The following is a 13,341-nucleotide window of genomic DNA, read 5'->3' on the forward strand; positions in this document are numbered from 1 at the left end:
TTTATCTGTAGTTGCATATCAGTACACTGTGTTTGAAACCTCACCAGCACTCCACACATTTATGAATATAATAAGGTTTCCAAAAATGTGTGATATGGCTGATTGGAGTCCTTGACGGTTTATGGGTTAAATAAACCATGTGCAAATTGGACTGCAAGGTGTATTTAAACTGTAAACCATCAAGGACTATCAAAGTTGTATTTAAACTTTGTGAGCAGTGTTCCCAGGATAGGCTTCAGATCCACCATGACCTAACCAGGATAAAGTGGTTAATGAAGAAGAATGAATACCACCACACATACAGTACTTCTTATGAAAGCTTAAAGTTTGCATAAGGGAAAGAATACGCACCTACAAACATTTTTGGGGTATCAGTGAAATAATCTGACCATAGCATTTTCAGCTCAGTCCTAATTACAGGTGTGTATAGTAAGGTTTATTCTGTAGTTGTATATCAGTACTCTGTGTTTGAAACTTCACCAGCACTTTAAAGGAATCCACACATTTATGAATATAATAAGGTTTCCAGAAACCATTTTCTTGTTCCTTGTTCATTTGAAATGTCACGCCTACAAGGTGACAGCATTTGAAAAGCCAGCTGAAGGAAACTGGAGCAGAGGATGGTGCACACTGCTGCTTTGAAAGCTTGGGGCTGATAAATGATTAGCAGCATTTCCACTTTCCCTTCGTCGTGGTTACATAACTCACTCTCTCCTGCAGTCTCTGGGACGTGCCTCATTTCACAACCTTACACCAACTTTCTGCTACTTCCAGTCACTCCTTCCTCTGGGAAACCTTTCGTGTGTTGGAACAGAATGGGTATGTATACGTCTAACTGTGTCTTAAATAACATTTGTTGACATTTTGGCCCGTTGCGCTCGTGCGTATGTGCGCGAGCTCTTGCGAGTTGTACAGACTCGGCTGTAGTTTGCACTTCGGAAATGGTGTTTCGTCATAAATTAAATAATCGAAATTAAAATGGATTTTTTTTTCGTTGACAATGGGAGTTTTACTAATGCTCCCATGGTGCAGCCTGGTCAATCTGCATCCCAGGTTGATACATATGAAGTACTCCATTTGCTCATTAATATTGACGTGAATACAGAAAGTGAGTGCTTTGGAGTAAGTTGTGTTTGCGGTAAAAGCACAGAAGTGAAGCTTTGAATCACGTCTGAGCTCTAACACACCTGATTTACCTGCTGGGAACCTGCTGGGAACCTGAGTTGAGTCAGGTGCTTTGGAGCAGAACAAACAATGCACTGCAAACAAGGGGTTTTACTGAGCTGAGATCTGGTCTTAAATACTGTAAATTCTTAACATCTTTTCCTCTAACAGGGATAAAGGATTAGTTATTTTATAGCAAAAAGAGTTTGCCAAGATAAGGGTTGTGTAGAGTACACTCCTGGGGGGGAAAAATGGGCCAAGCCCCAAAATGGCAAATACTAAGCTTTAATACTAAGCTTTTAATGGTCTTAACAACAAATCATTGGTCAGAGAATTAAACAAATGCAATCCTGAGGCCTCCTGTGCCACCATTTACACCATTTTTGGGGAAAAGCTAGAAACCTGGAAATTCACTTACATAGTGAATCTATATCTGTATCTTCTTGTACGCAAAGGTAAAATCATGATAATGATTAAAATGTCAGATGTAAAATTCAAACTAACACATGTTTGGGTGTACAAAGCTTTCCAGAAATATCTTCAACCATGCCCTTTTTATTTATGTCCAAATTGACATATACACTCATGGAAAAAGAAAAAAAACAAACAAAAAAAAGATTAGTCATTATTTGGTTATCTGTCACACCTGATGCAGCCCATCAAGGGCCTGATAACAAGCTCATAGATAGAGCAGGGAGAAGTTTACAGTATTTGTTTAATTCTTGATAATTTCCTGACCAATGATTTGTTGTTAAGACCATAAAAAGCTTAATATTTTTGCCATTTTGCTCTTGGCCCTTTTTTTTTTTTTTTTTTTTTTTTTTTTTTTTTTTTTTTTGAGTGTATATGTCAAATTGGAAAATTGGATAAATAAAAAGGGCATGGTTGCTGTAACTGTCTAAAGCTAATTTTGGTTTTTGTTGGTCTTTTATTTAATATTTTATTGGACTTTTTCCTATTGTATTGATTTAGATGGTCACCATACCAAGCAAAGAAGTGTTAGATTAAGATTAGAAATTAGATTAAATTCCCATGGGCTGGATACATATAGCCTAATATGCACCTAATGTCAGAGATGCAAATTCTCATCTAAACAATTATAATATCTAAAATGTTTTTAAAATACTTAACATTAAAGTAAAAGTACAGGAAAGAATCACATAAGAGAAAGAAGTCTTCCGTCAAATCACACACTTTTGGCTGCTGATGGTAAGTTAGTGCACCTTTCACCAAGAAATCACTGAAATACAGCTGACGATAGTTATACGTTCAATCTGTAATACTAAGAGTTAGTAGTTGTAATAAGTAAATACATATGGAATGTAACTGATGAGCCTGTTTATGCTGAGATACTGTGGAGTTTAAATCTGTTGTTTGTTTTTACATCGAATTCTTGAAAGGTAAGGGCTCTTTTTTTTCTTTTCTTCTTTTAGTGTAAGACACAGGGCTTGCAATTATGTTTGCAAACAGCTACATATGAAATGTATAAATTTACAAATAAATGCATTGAAAAATCATTCACTCATCTGTTCTTCCTTGTCTGACATGTTGCCTGAGGCAAAAAAAAAAAAAGTCACCTAACTGAAAATACTGGATATACAGTAAGTAAACATTAAAAAATGAAAAGAAAAACTCTCCTCTGATTATGGTGCTTTCCCCTGTTAAAACTTCTACAGATGGAAATGTTGCATGGACCTGTGTGCACAGGACACTGTGTTATGGAGAAAAGCCAACTATATGTGTCCAATATTGATATGGCCGTTATTGGCGACACCCAGCATGAACAGATGGTCAGAACTATAAGGGTTACTTCTAGCTGTTGTTCTGGCTCTAGGCCTTATCCAATGTTTTTAATTAATATATTTCAGTTATGAATACCTCATGAAAGGTCTTTTCAAAAGCTACACACAGATGGCAAATATTTGCATATTGGTTTTTTTGTTTTTTTGTTTTTTCTTTCCCAAGCGATAAGAACTCCAGTGCTTGGCACTGAAGGAGAGCGTTTCATGCCATATCTGTACCAGGGTCTTGTATTGGAAAGTAGTTATGTGCTGTAACTTGGAATCTCTTTGTCTATGTTCAATAGATGTTCAATATAAAAACTCAGCTGGAGAGGTACATAAGAGTTGTTAAAATTCCTAAAAGCTGTCATTTTTTGTGACAGTGAGCATATTCAGAGCACAGTAGTCTAAATGCCCTCTGCAGAAATTAATGGAAATATATACCTTTAGCACCTTTTAATAAGTATATATATATGTGTGTGTGTGTGTATAAGCAACAAAAACCAGCCCATGGTTTTGTCTTGCATAAAGGCTATCATGGAATATTTGTGGAAGACTCACTAGAGAATAACACTTGGAGTTTTTTATGTTTATTAAAGGAAGGACGTTGTGTAACATTTGGCAGAGCTTGCTGTCTCTTAAGTTGAGAAATGTCACATCTGTTGCTTCCCATATAAAATCAGTATATCCTTTAGCTGACCTTTTCAGCAATTAATTATATAGAATAATCATTGGAATATTTATTAGTTAATTTATATTTAATAAAAAATTATGGATTTTATTATCTGTTTGGATGGGAATTTATTCAGGGAGCCAGATGATTTTCTTTCTTTTATTGTAGTATCACAAAATTGTGCAAAAGTGTTAATTGTCTGGAATCAACTAGCTTACTACAATCCATATTGTTTTAAATTTGATTTGAATTCAAACTAACTTTTTAAACATTCAGAGATATTCACTTAGCTTTTACACCTTTACATGATGTGAAAAGGTGATAATCCTCTTACTCTTATCATATCTGATCAAATAAAAGAGGAATTCTTGCTACATGAATTTGGTACAGTACTGTAAAGCCAAGCCTCGGCTGCCAGTAATAGTGCAGTAGTGGTTAGCCAGTGACAGACAGATTAATGCTTAACTATTTCATGTCACTTTTTGCACATTCATCCTATGGCACCAATTTCTCTCACTATAGGGTGTAGTCAGTATAGTCTACTTATCTAAAAGATGACCTCCCACTGCAAAAGATATGTTCTGTGATTTGAAGATCAAAACAGTACAAAATCTATAAAACAAAATTTGTATTGATATCTAATCCATGTATAATCCTGGGCAAAAAAAAATGGGCCAAGCCCAAAATGGCAAAATATGAAGGTCTAAACAAATAGATAAAGAAAGTTAGTATAGGAAGCTTTTTCCTTTGATTTCTTTAAATGTTTAAGCCTTGTGGCCCTTAATGGGCTGCATCATGTGTGGCAGATAACCAAACAATGACTAATCTTTTAAGAAAAAAAAACATCCTAGAAGATATTTGTGGAAAATCTTGTACACCCAGACATGATAGTTTGAATTTTACATCAAACATTTTAATCATTATCATGATTTTACCTTTGAAGAAGACTATATAAATGAATTTCCCTGTATCTAGATCTTCCCCAAACTGTTCACTGCGGCAAAAGTAAACAAGTAAATGGTGGCACAGGAGCTCTCAGGAGCGCATTTGTTTAATTCTTGCTAAATTTATGACCAATGATTTGTTGTTAAGGCCATTAAAATCTTAATATTTGCCATTTTGGGCTTGGTCCTTTTCTTTGCCCAGGAGTGTAGATGCTTCACCTTTTTAGGATGTTTCAGTTACTAATTATGACAAAATGAATGATGTTCTCAGTTTTATTTATAGGTGAAAGTGGTAGAGAAACAGGTTTGACTCTGAATCTGAATCTGTCTCCCTGGACTAATGCTAGTTTCTGTTATGTCCTTACTCACCCACAGCCAAAACTTTAGTTACAATTGCAGTCTGTTTATGAGTAGTGTAATCATTTTACAGCTGTCGAAATTCCTGCAGGGGAACATAGTCCTATCATTCCTTGCTTTACTAGAAGCTCTGTAGGAATTTATAAGAATTTTATTACTTTAACAAAGTTTGGGACACAGACGTAAGACAAATTAAAGGAAATAGGTCCATAAGTATTTGGACAGTGACACAATTTTTGTAATTTTGCCTCTGTACACCACCACAATGGATTTGAAATGAAGCAATCAAGATGTGATTGAAGTGTAGACTTTCAGCTTTAATTAAAGGGGTTTAACAAAAATATTGCATTAACCGTTTAGGAATTACAGCCATTTTTACAGACTCCCTCCATTTTCACAGGCTCAAAAGTAATTGGACAAACTAACAATCATAAATTTTAAGATTATTTTTAAAACTTGGATGCAAACTCTTTCCTGTCAATGACCGCCTAAAATCTGGACCCCATGGACATCACCAAGTGCTGAATTTCCTCCCTTGTGATGCTTTTCCAAGCCTTTACTGCAGCTGCCTTCAGTTGCTGCTTGTTTGTGGGTCTTTCTGCCTTCAGTTTTGTCTTCAGTAAGTGCAAAGCATGCTCAGTTGGGTACAGAGGGAAAATTGTGTCACTGTCCAAATACTTATGAACCTGACTATATTGTGCTGTTATGCTGTGGCAGGCATTTTGCTGGCATGGTTTGGGTCCATGTGTCCCTTTAGAGGGAACGGTCACTGCAAACCAATACACGTTCTGACTGATCATCTTTATCCTATGATGAAACATTTCTATCCTGATGGAAGTGTTCTCATCTATAATGGCATGCCCACATCCACAAGGCACTAGGGCTCACTGACTGACTGGTTTGATGAGTATAAAATTCATGATGTATGATGTAAATCATATGCTATGGCCTTTACAGTCACTAGATTGAGGGAATATTGTTTCGAGGAGTGTTCATTCCTCCTGTAGAGTTCCAGAGATTTGTAGAATCTGTGCCTAGGTTCACTGAAGCTGTTTTGGTGGCTAATGGTGGCCCAGTCCCTTAATCAGACACTTTATGTTGTTTTTAATCCTTTAATTTGTCACATAATTATTCAAGTACTATTGGACAAACTTGATGTGAATTTGCTTTAGTATCAGGTTGTTTTTCTTTCTTCTACCTACAGCATCTACCTGCTCAGGATGTGGACCAGGTTACAAAAGTCCTCTGGATGCCATGAATGGTAAGGCAACACAAAGCTTGGTATCATTGAATCCATTAAAAAAAAAAAAAAAAAAGAGATGCAAGATAATAACCTGTAACATGAACATTCCACAAGGTCCTCGAGAGGAGATTGTTTACCTTCCCTGTATTTACCGGAATACTGAAATCCAAAAGCCTGACTATCTTGCAACCGTTGATGTCGATCCCAAATCTCCCACTTATTGCAAGGTAAGACAAAATAGAAGATTTGGGTATGTGCATCACTGCACTAATTAAGGCTTTGCATGTCTGTTAAATGATATTTGTTTTTATTTTATAATTCACAAATTCATTAGTGTGCATTGGGTGTGTGCAGGTCATTCACAGGTTGCCTATGCCTAATATGAAAGATGAGCTGCACCACTCTGGATGGAATGCCTGCAGCAGTTGTTTTGGTGATGCCTCCAAAAAACGCAACCGGCTTATCTTACCCTCCCTGATCTCCTCCCGCATCTATGTTATCGATGTGGGAACAGACGCCCGTGCTCCACGACTTCACAAGGTGAGAAACTGCAAAGAAATATCAAACTGAAGAGAAATTGCAACCTCCTCTGTTGGAAAATTTCACTTGCTTAATGCTACATAATGTTCAAGATGAATGCTTTTTTTCTCTGTAATTAGTTTTGAAAAAGTTACAAGTGTAGGTTTATTGCCATGTTCTCAAGTACAGTGTACAATATGCAAAGAAATTCTGACTTGCATGTCCTCCGACAACACAAGCATAAATTATCTACATGCCACCGTATTAAGATAAATTGCCTAGCTACGAGTTATATTTTGGGTGTCGGGATGGTAAAAGTCATTTAAGTTTCAAGTGTTTATAGCATTATAGTATGGTGTAAAGCTATGTGCTCAGTCACAAAACTACATAATGCTGCAAAAATGCTAGAAATGAAATGATAGTATGTATATTATACTTTATTAGGACACACTTGCTCATTCATGCAATTATCCATTCAGCAAATCATGTGGCAGCAGTGCAGTGCATACAGTAGTGCAGATACAGGTTAAGACCCTAAACTGGACAGAAGTTTTGATAAGCCTGTGCCACTGTTGCCTCAGATTCCTTTTCTTGGCTGGCAGATGTGGAACTCAATGTGATCTTCTATTGTTGTAGTCCATCCACCTCAAGGTTTGATGTATCGTGCATTCTGAGATACTTTTCTGCTCACCACGGTTGTAAAGAGTGGTTATTTGAGTTACCGTAAGCACCACTTTCCTGTTAGCATGAACTAGTCTGGCCATTCTCCTCTGACCTCTCTCATTAACAAGGCATTTCTGCCAGCAGAACTGCCACTCACTGGATGTTTTTTTGTTGTTGTTTTTCACACCATTCTATGTAAACTCTAGAGACTGTTGCGCATGAAAATCTCAGGAGATCACAGCAATATCGTAAACACTCAAACCAGCCCATCTAGCACCAACAACCAGTCAAAGTCACAGAGATCAGACTTTTTCTTCATTTTGATGTTTGATGTGAACATTAACTGAAGCTCTTGATCTGTATCTGCATGATTTTACGCATTGCACTGCTGTCACGTGATTGACTGATTGGATAACTGCATAAATGCGCAGGTGTACAAGTGTTGCTCAGTCAGTAAAAGAAGTACAAGTGGCCAGACAGTGTATACTATAATATGCATAGAGGTTCAGTCCTTTCCTGTTAATCTGTTTCTTCCAATAGACAGTAGAACCTGTGGAGGTGTTCTGGAAATGTGGCTTGGCCAATCCTCATACCTCTCACTGCTTGGGCACTGGCCAAGTTATGATAAGTACCCTGGGTGACCCATCAGGAAATGGAAAGGGTAATATACCACTTTGGGCTCATGAAGTACATGTTATATATCTATAATAACTCAGAGACTATTAATGAATATGCTATGTTCACAATCAAGTAAACATTAGCAATTAAGAATCAGCACTTATGAGAAGAACCATAAGCAGTTCTTCCGAGTGCCTAATAATGTTTACACTATAGAAGGTACATTTGATGTGTGTGTGCCTAGGTGGATTCGTGTTGTTGGATGGTGAGACATTTGAAGTGATTGGAAACTGGGAATTGCCTGGGGAAGCAGCACCCTTTGGATATGACTTCTGGTACCAACCACGCCATAATGTGATGATTAGCACCGAGTGGGGAGCACCCAAAGTACTTGGAAATGGATTCAATCCTGCAGATGTCAAAGCAGGTGTTTGTTCTTTGTTGATTCTCTATTGATTTGTGGTCACTGATGTGGTTTGTAGCCATCCTTTTTCATCACCAATAGAACAAGATGTGACTTCTCTCTGCAGGTCACTATGGACAACGCATCCATGTGTGGGACTGGACCACACACAAGCATATGCAGACTCTGGATCTGGGTGAAGAGGGCGCCATCCCTCTAGAGATCCGTTTTCTGCATGACCCTGCTGCAGCTGAGGGTTATGTGGGCTGTGCACTCCAGGGCACTGTGTTCCGCTTCTACAAGACTCCGGCAAGCAAATGTTAAACTTGAGAGGGATTTCCTCAGATGAAATTGCTATGGTCATTATATCAAGGCTATAATGGCTAAACTTACCAGCATGATTTCTGTTTCTTAGAAAGGCGATTGGGCTGCAGAGAAAGTCATCAAGGTTCCCAATAAAAAAGTAGAGGGTTGGGTCCTACCTGAGATGCCAAGTGAGGACTTTTTTTTTTTAGACTATACTGAAGCCTAGAGTGTTCATGAGCAAAAATGTGTTTATATATGTAAATGTGTCTTGCTTCAGGTCTCATCACAGACATTTTAATCTCACTGGATGATCGTTTCCTGTACTTCAGCAACTGGTTGCATGGTGACATTCGACAGTATGACATCACTGACAAGAGGAATCCCCGTATGGTGGGCCAGGTGTGGTAACACTAGGAGAATTAAGGAATCAACTAATATTTCTCTAAAGCTTTATGAAAAATAAAGTTTGATGTGGTCTTGCTACCAATTTACTAAAAACTGCTTGTTGTAAGATCTTTCTGGGAGGCAGCATTCAAAATGATGGTCCTGTTAAAGTACTAGAGGACAAAGAACTGGAACAGCAACCTTCTCCACGAATAGTGAAGGTATGCAAAAAGCTTTTTTTTTGGCTGGAAATTCATCTGACATGAGTGTAGAATGAAGGTACAATACGACAGTATTTTAAGAATGGGTTTTTCTGACATTGTAGATATGTACTATTGATATGGGCTTGGATAGGAATTAAAATAGGATAACTGATTAATTTTAAAGGCTCTAGAAAAATACAATCTTCCATTTGTTCCTGAAATTGGACAGTTGAAAATTAATATTTTCTTGTAAATCAGGGCAAGCGAATACCAGGGAGTCCACAGATGCTGCAGCTGAGCCTGGATGGAAAAAGACTCTATGTGACTACTTCTCTATACAGTGCATGGGACAAACAGTTCTACCCTGAGATGTTAAAGTGAGACACACACATAGACTCACTAACCACTATAATAGGAACACCTGTACACCTGCTCATTCATGCAATTATCCAATCAGACAATCTAGTGGCAGCAGTGTAATGCATAAAATCATGCAGATACAGGTCAAGAGCTTCAGTTAATGTTCTTGTTAGAACATCAGAATGTGAAAATGTGATTTGCAAAATGTGTCGTTGCTTCTGTTTTTAGGCAAGGCTCAGTCATGCTGCAGATTGATGTGGACACAGTGAAAGGTGGCCTGACGCTGAATGAGAATTTCTTGGTGGATTTTGGAAAAGAACCTGACGGTCCTACTCTTGCTCATGAGATCCGATACCCTGGCGGGGACTGCACCTCCGACATCTGGCTGTGAAATGGCAGCTCTTACTTCTCAAAAATATACATGGAACAGTAATCCATTATCCTTCTTGCTTAGTTATCAGTATATAGCTAACTCTATCATGCTTTATATTACTTCCTGTCTTTCCAGATATCAGTATGTGACGGATGTTGATAAAAATTATTCACTAATTAACTGATACTAATGGTTGACCTGAATCACAATCAATTTTTATAATCTGTTTGTGAAACTGTAGTTCACACAGTAACTCATCTTTTCACAATAAAAAGCAGTGTGCACAAAGAAGGCTGTAATATGCATAATTTTATCCATTATAGAAATTGATAGCATTTAATTAAAGCTAACACTGAGCATTTTAACCTTACGTTTAATGTTTCCTTTCAAATCCAGCGTACTACAGAGCCAGAGCAGAAATTATTAGTCTTAGTCGAGCTGATGAGTTAAAGCATTGTGGAAGTATGCACAATATTTATAGTCACAACTGTCTGGTATCAAGCTGTTTGTGCTACAATGTAGCAATAGCTTAAAACATGGAAATGGGTGTGTTTTATTGTCCAACTTCACAGCTGTTCTATTACTAAAACATGTCTGCAATGATTTGTGTACAGATATAAAAATGGTGTATCACACAAAGTTCATAGCTAGGTCCCAAAACTACTTCCTCATATCCCCTCCTCCCAATTCACTGTGTAGTTCGAAGTTCACAAAGCATGCAAGGAAAGGTGAAGAGAAGCAAACTATTGTATTGAACATAAAATAAATATTTTATTAATATGTGGGCCGTCTGTTCCCCAAGACATAAGCAGAAGTAGAATCATTTTGGATTTTATACATACATACATACATACATATGTATATATATATATATAGACTGGATTAACAACTTTGGGTCCTTTCCAATTTCTTAAAACACATGCACACACACACACATAGAGAGAGAGAGAGAGACTGGAAAAAAATCTGTCTCCAGATTTTGTGCTCCTGAAATCTGTGTCCAGTGATTAAATCATGAATGCTGATTGTTTTTCACAGAAGAAATCAAGCAATGCAAGGAAGGTTTGCTTTTCAGTGTGTGACGTTTTCCGCATGTCACTGATGAAAAGCAATACTGGTTATACATTGTATTTTGTGTGGGTTTATTTTTTTACACACAGGTGTGACTGAATTTGCACAATTGCACACATTGTATCTTCTCCATGGTTGGCTTGGAGCTGGCTGATTTGAAACTCAAAATCCAAACAAATACAACCTCTCCCTCTAGTCTTTCCTGCAAGGTCCTACAGCCAAACCACCAAAAAACATGCACGGTGCTGTCTAGGTTAGAACAACTGAATGCTCATGCAAAGTGGGGAAAGTTTTATAAAGTGACAGCAAAATAGAAATGCCTTCTCATCCTTATGCATCTTGCATTTATTTATTTATTTATTTATGTATTTATTGACAGATCTGGGGCACCTCAGAGACCTGTGGATTGCATGCATTTTTCAGATATTTTATTAACATCTGACACAATGTAATGAGATATCAAATGTGCAGGATTTAAATGGGATAAGGTTTGAAAAAGTGCACCAAAGCGACACCTTGTGGCCACACAGAGATAAATAAACCCTCCTGTTTTTCACAGCAGCAATTCCCTCATCTGAGACTCAACTTTTGCAAACTGAAATACTTGTAAGTTTTACTTGCTTAAAGCTGATAAGTAGTCCCAACCTGTTTCTTTTTTTCATTGCATAAATGTTACATAAAAAATCATTTTTGTGTGATAGCATAGTCTATACTTTAAACCTCATATAATTTATGGTCACATCTGGGGATCAGGCAGTCACAAACACGGACAGGAATTTAAGATAACATTCTGTGTTCATGAGCAATGTGTCTCTCTGGAAAATATTATAATCCTAGACCCTGTATGTGTGTGTGTGTGTGTGTGGGTGGGTGGGTGTGTGCCAGAGGTTGCCAGAGGTTTAATCATGTGTCCTGCTGTAAATCTGTCATGTCAGACCTCTGACGTCAGTAAAGCTGTATGATAAAATCTCAGCTTTTCCTACTTTTACAACACATTACTCAGCCTCAGCAAAAATTTCATAGACACGGCATGCACTGAGCACTTCCCCATGGCTGATTTGAGTCACGCTGTTATGTAACAAGGACACATCTTTGATTACCAAATGGAAATTTGAGGAAAAAGGGTCTTGATCATGACCTTTCCTGTTATTACTAGGCTACTTGTGTCATACTTTGATAGCTGTTGAAATCTGCTTTTGTAATTTTTTATGCATACTATTGAAACATTGGGAATAATGAGTAATTATTCTAGAATAATCTAGTTTCAGGGATTGACAGATTTGTTCCTTAACTCATCTTCAGTGAGAGCTTTCTCCTGATCAAGGTTGCAGTGGACCCAGAGTGTATCCCAGGAACGCTGTGCATGATGTGGGAATCCACCCTGTACGGGACACCAGTCCATCACAGACCACCATGTACACACTCATTCACATCTAAATGCAATTTTAGTGTAGCCAATCTACATCCTGAAATGTTTTCCGAGGTGGGAGGAAACCAGAGAACCCAGAAGAAACCCACACAGACACAAAGAGAACATGTGAAACTCCCTTTAATCTTGTCATCTTTAATCATAGCTGATAAGGATCCTCTAACATTTAGGCCTGCCACTTCTCTGCCTTCTTGGTATTTGGTGAAAAATGAAGCAGTCGAGAGCATTTACTCTGTTCTTGTTGTACAAGCTTAAACTGAGATATTGATGTTTTCAGTGGGACTTGAACACTCAAAGCAGATGCAAATCTATGCAATGATTATAACCACGAGCTCCGGTGTGACATGGTTTAACACAGAGACAAAGCACAACCTGTGACAACTTGTGCTGCACAAACAGCTCAGTCAGTGTCTTGTTTTAGAGCCACTTCCCTCACTTTCATTTATTCACAGTCCATTTACCTCAATATTGACTAACCATGTGAAAGGTGTATATTAACCATGAAGAAGCAGGAGGTTCAAAAAAGCACAATAGCTTTATGTTTCACTTCAAATCTTCAATAAATTATTGCTTGTTTGTTTGTTCAACGTTTGATATTGCAGTGCCACCCTTTTAATACTCTGGGTAGTGGTCATTCCTTAATCAGTTGTAAAGAAGTGCAAAAGTTTTCGTCCAAGTTCATTCCCTACTCACTTCCCCTTGCCACTTCCAGTTGGAACAATCCACTATTCCAGGGGTGGAAAGTTTTACATCACAGATTTTATTTGAAAAAAACTTAAACATTTTATAGTTACTTTACGAATGTCGTGTTTTCTATCAATTTAAAACATCCTGTCGGATGAAATGTATT

The 13,341-nt window shown here is 37.6% G+C and overlaps 1 protein-coding gene across 1 annotated transcript; it reads left to right on the forward strand.

Annotated features, from left to right (window-relative positions):
- The first annotated feature begins 620 nt into the window (after positions 1-620).
- On the forward strand, positions 621-10,282 carry selenbp1 (selenium binding protein 1). Its single transcript, XM_026914290.3, has 12 exons — positions 621-819; positions 6,124-6,180; positions 6,277-6,389; positions 6,517-6,702; positions 7,885-8,005; positions 8,207-8,389; positions 8,493-8,674; positions 8,781-8,859; positions 8,949-9,070; positions 9,184-9,276; positions 9,517-9,635; positions 9,847-10,282. Exons 1-12 carry the CDS (start codon positions 660-662, stop codon positions 10,007-10,009), a joined length of 1,578 nt encoding a protein of 525 aa, XP_026770091.2. The 5' UTR covers positions 621-659; the 3' UTR covers positions 10,010-10,282.
- Positions 10,283-13,341: the final 3,059 nt, after the last annotated feature.

This window comes from Pangasianodon hypophthalmus, chromosome 1 (genome assembly GCF_027358585.1).
Source record: "Pangasianodon hypophthalmus isolate fPanHyp1 chromosome 1, fPanHyp1.pri, whole genome shotgun sequence".
NCBI lineage: Eukaryota > Metazoa > Chordata > Actinopteri > Siluriformes > Pangasiidae > Pangasianodon > Pangasianodon hypophthalmus.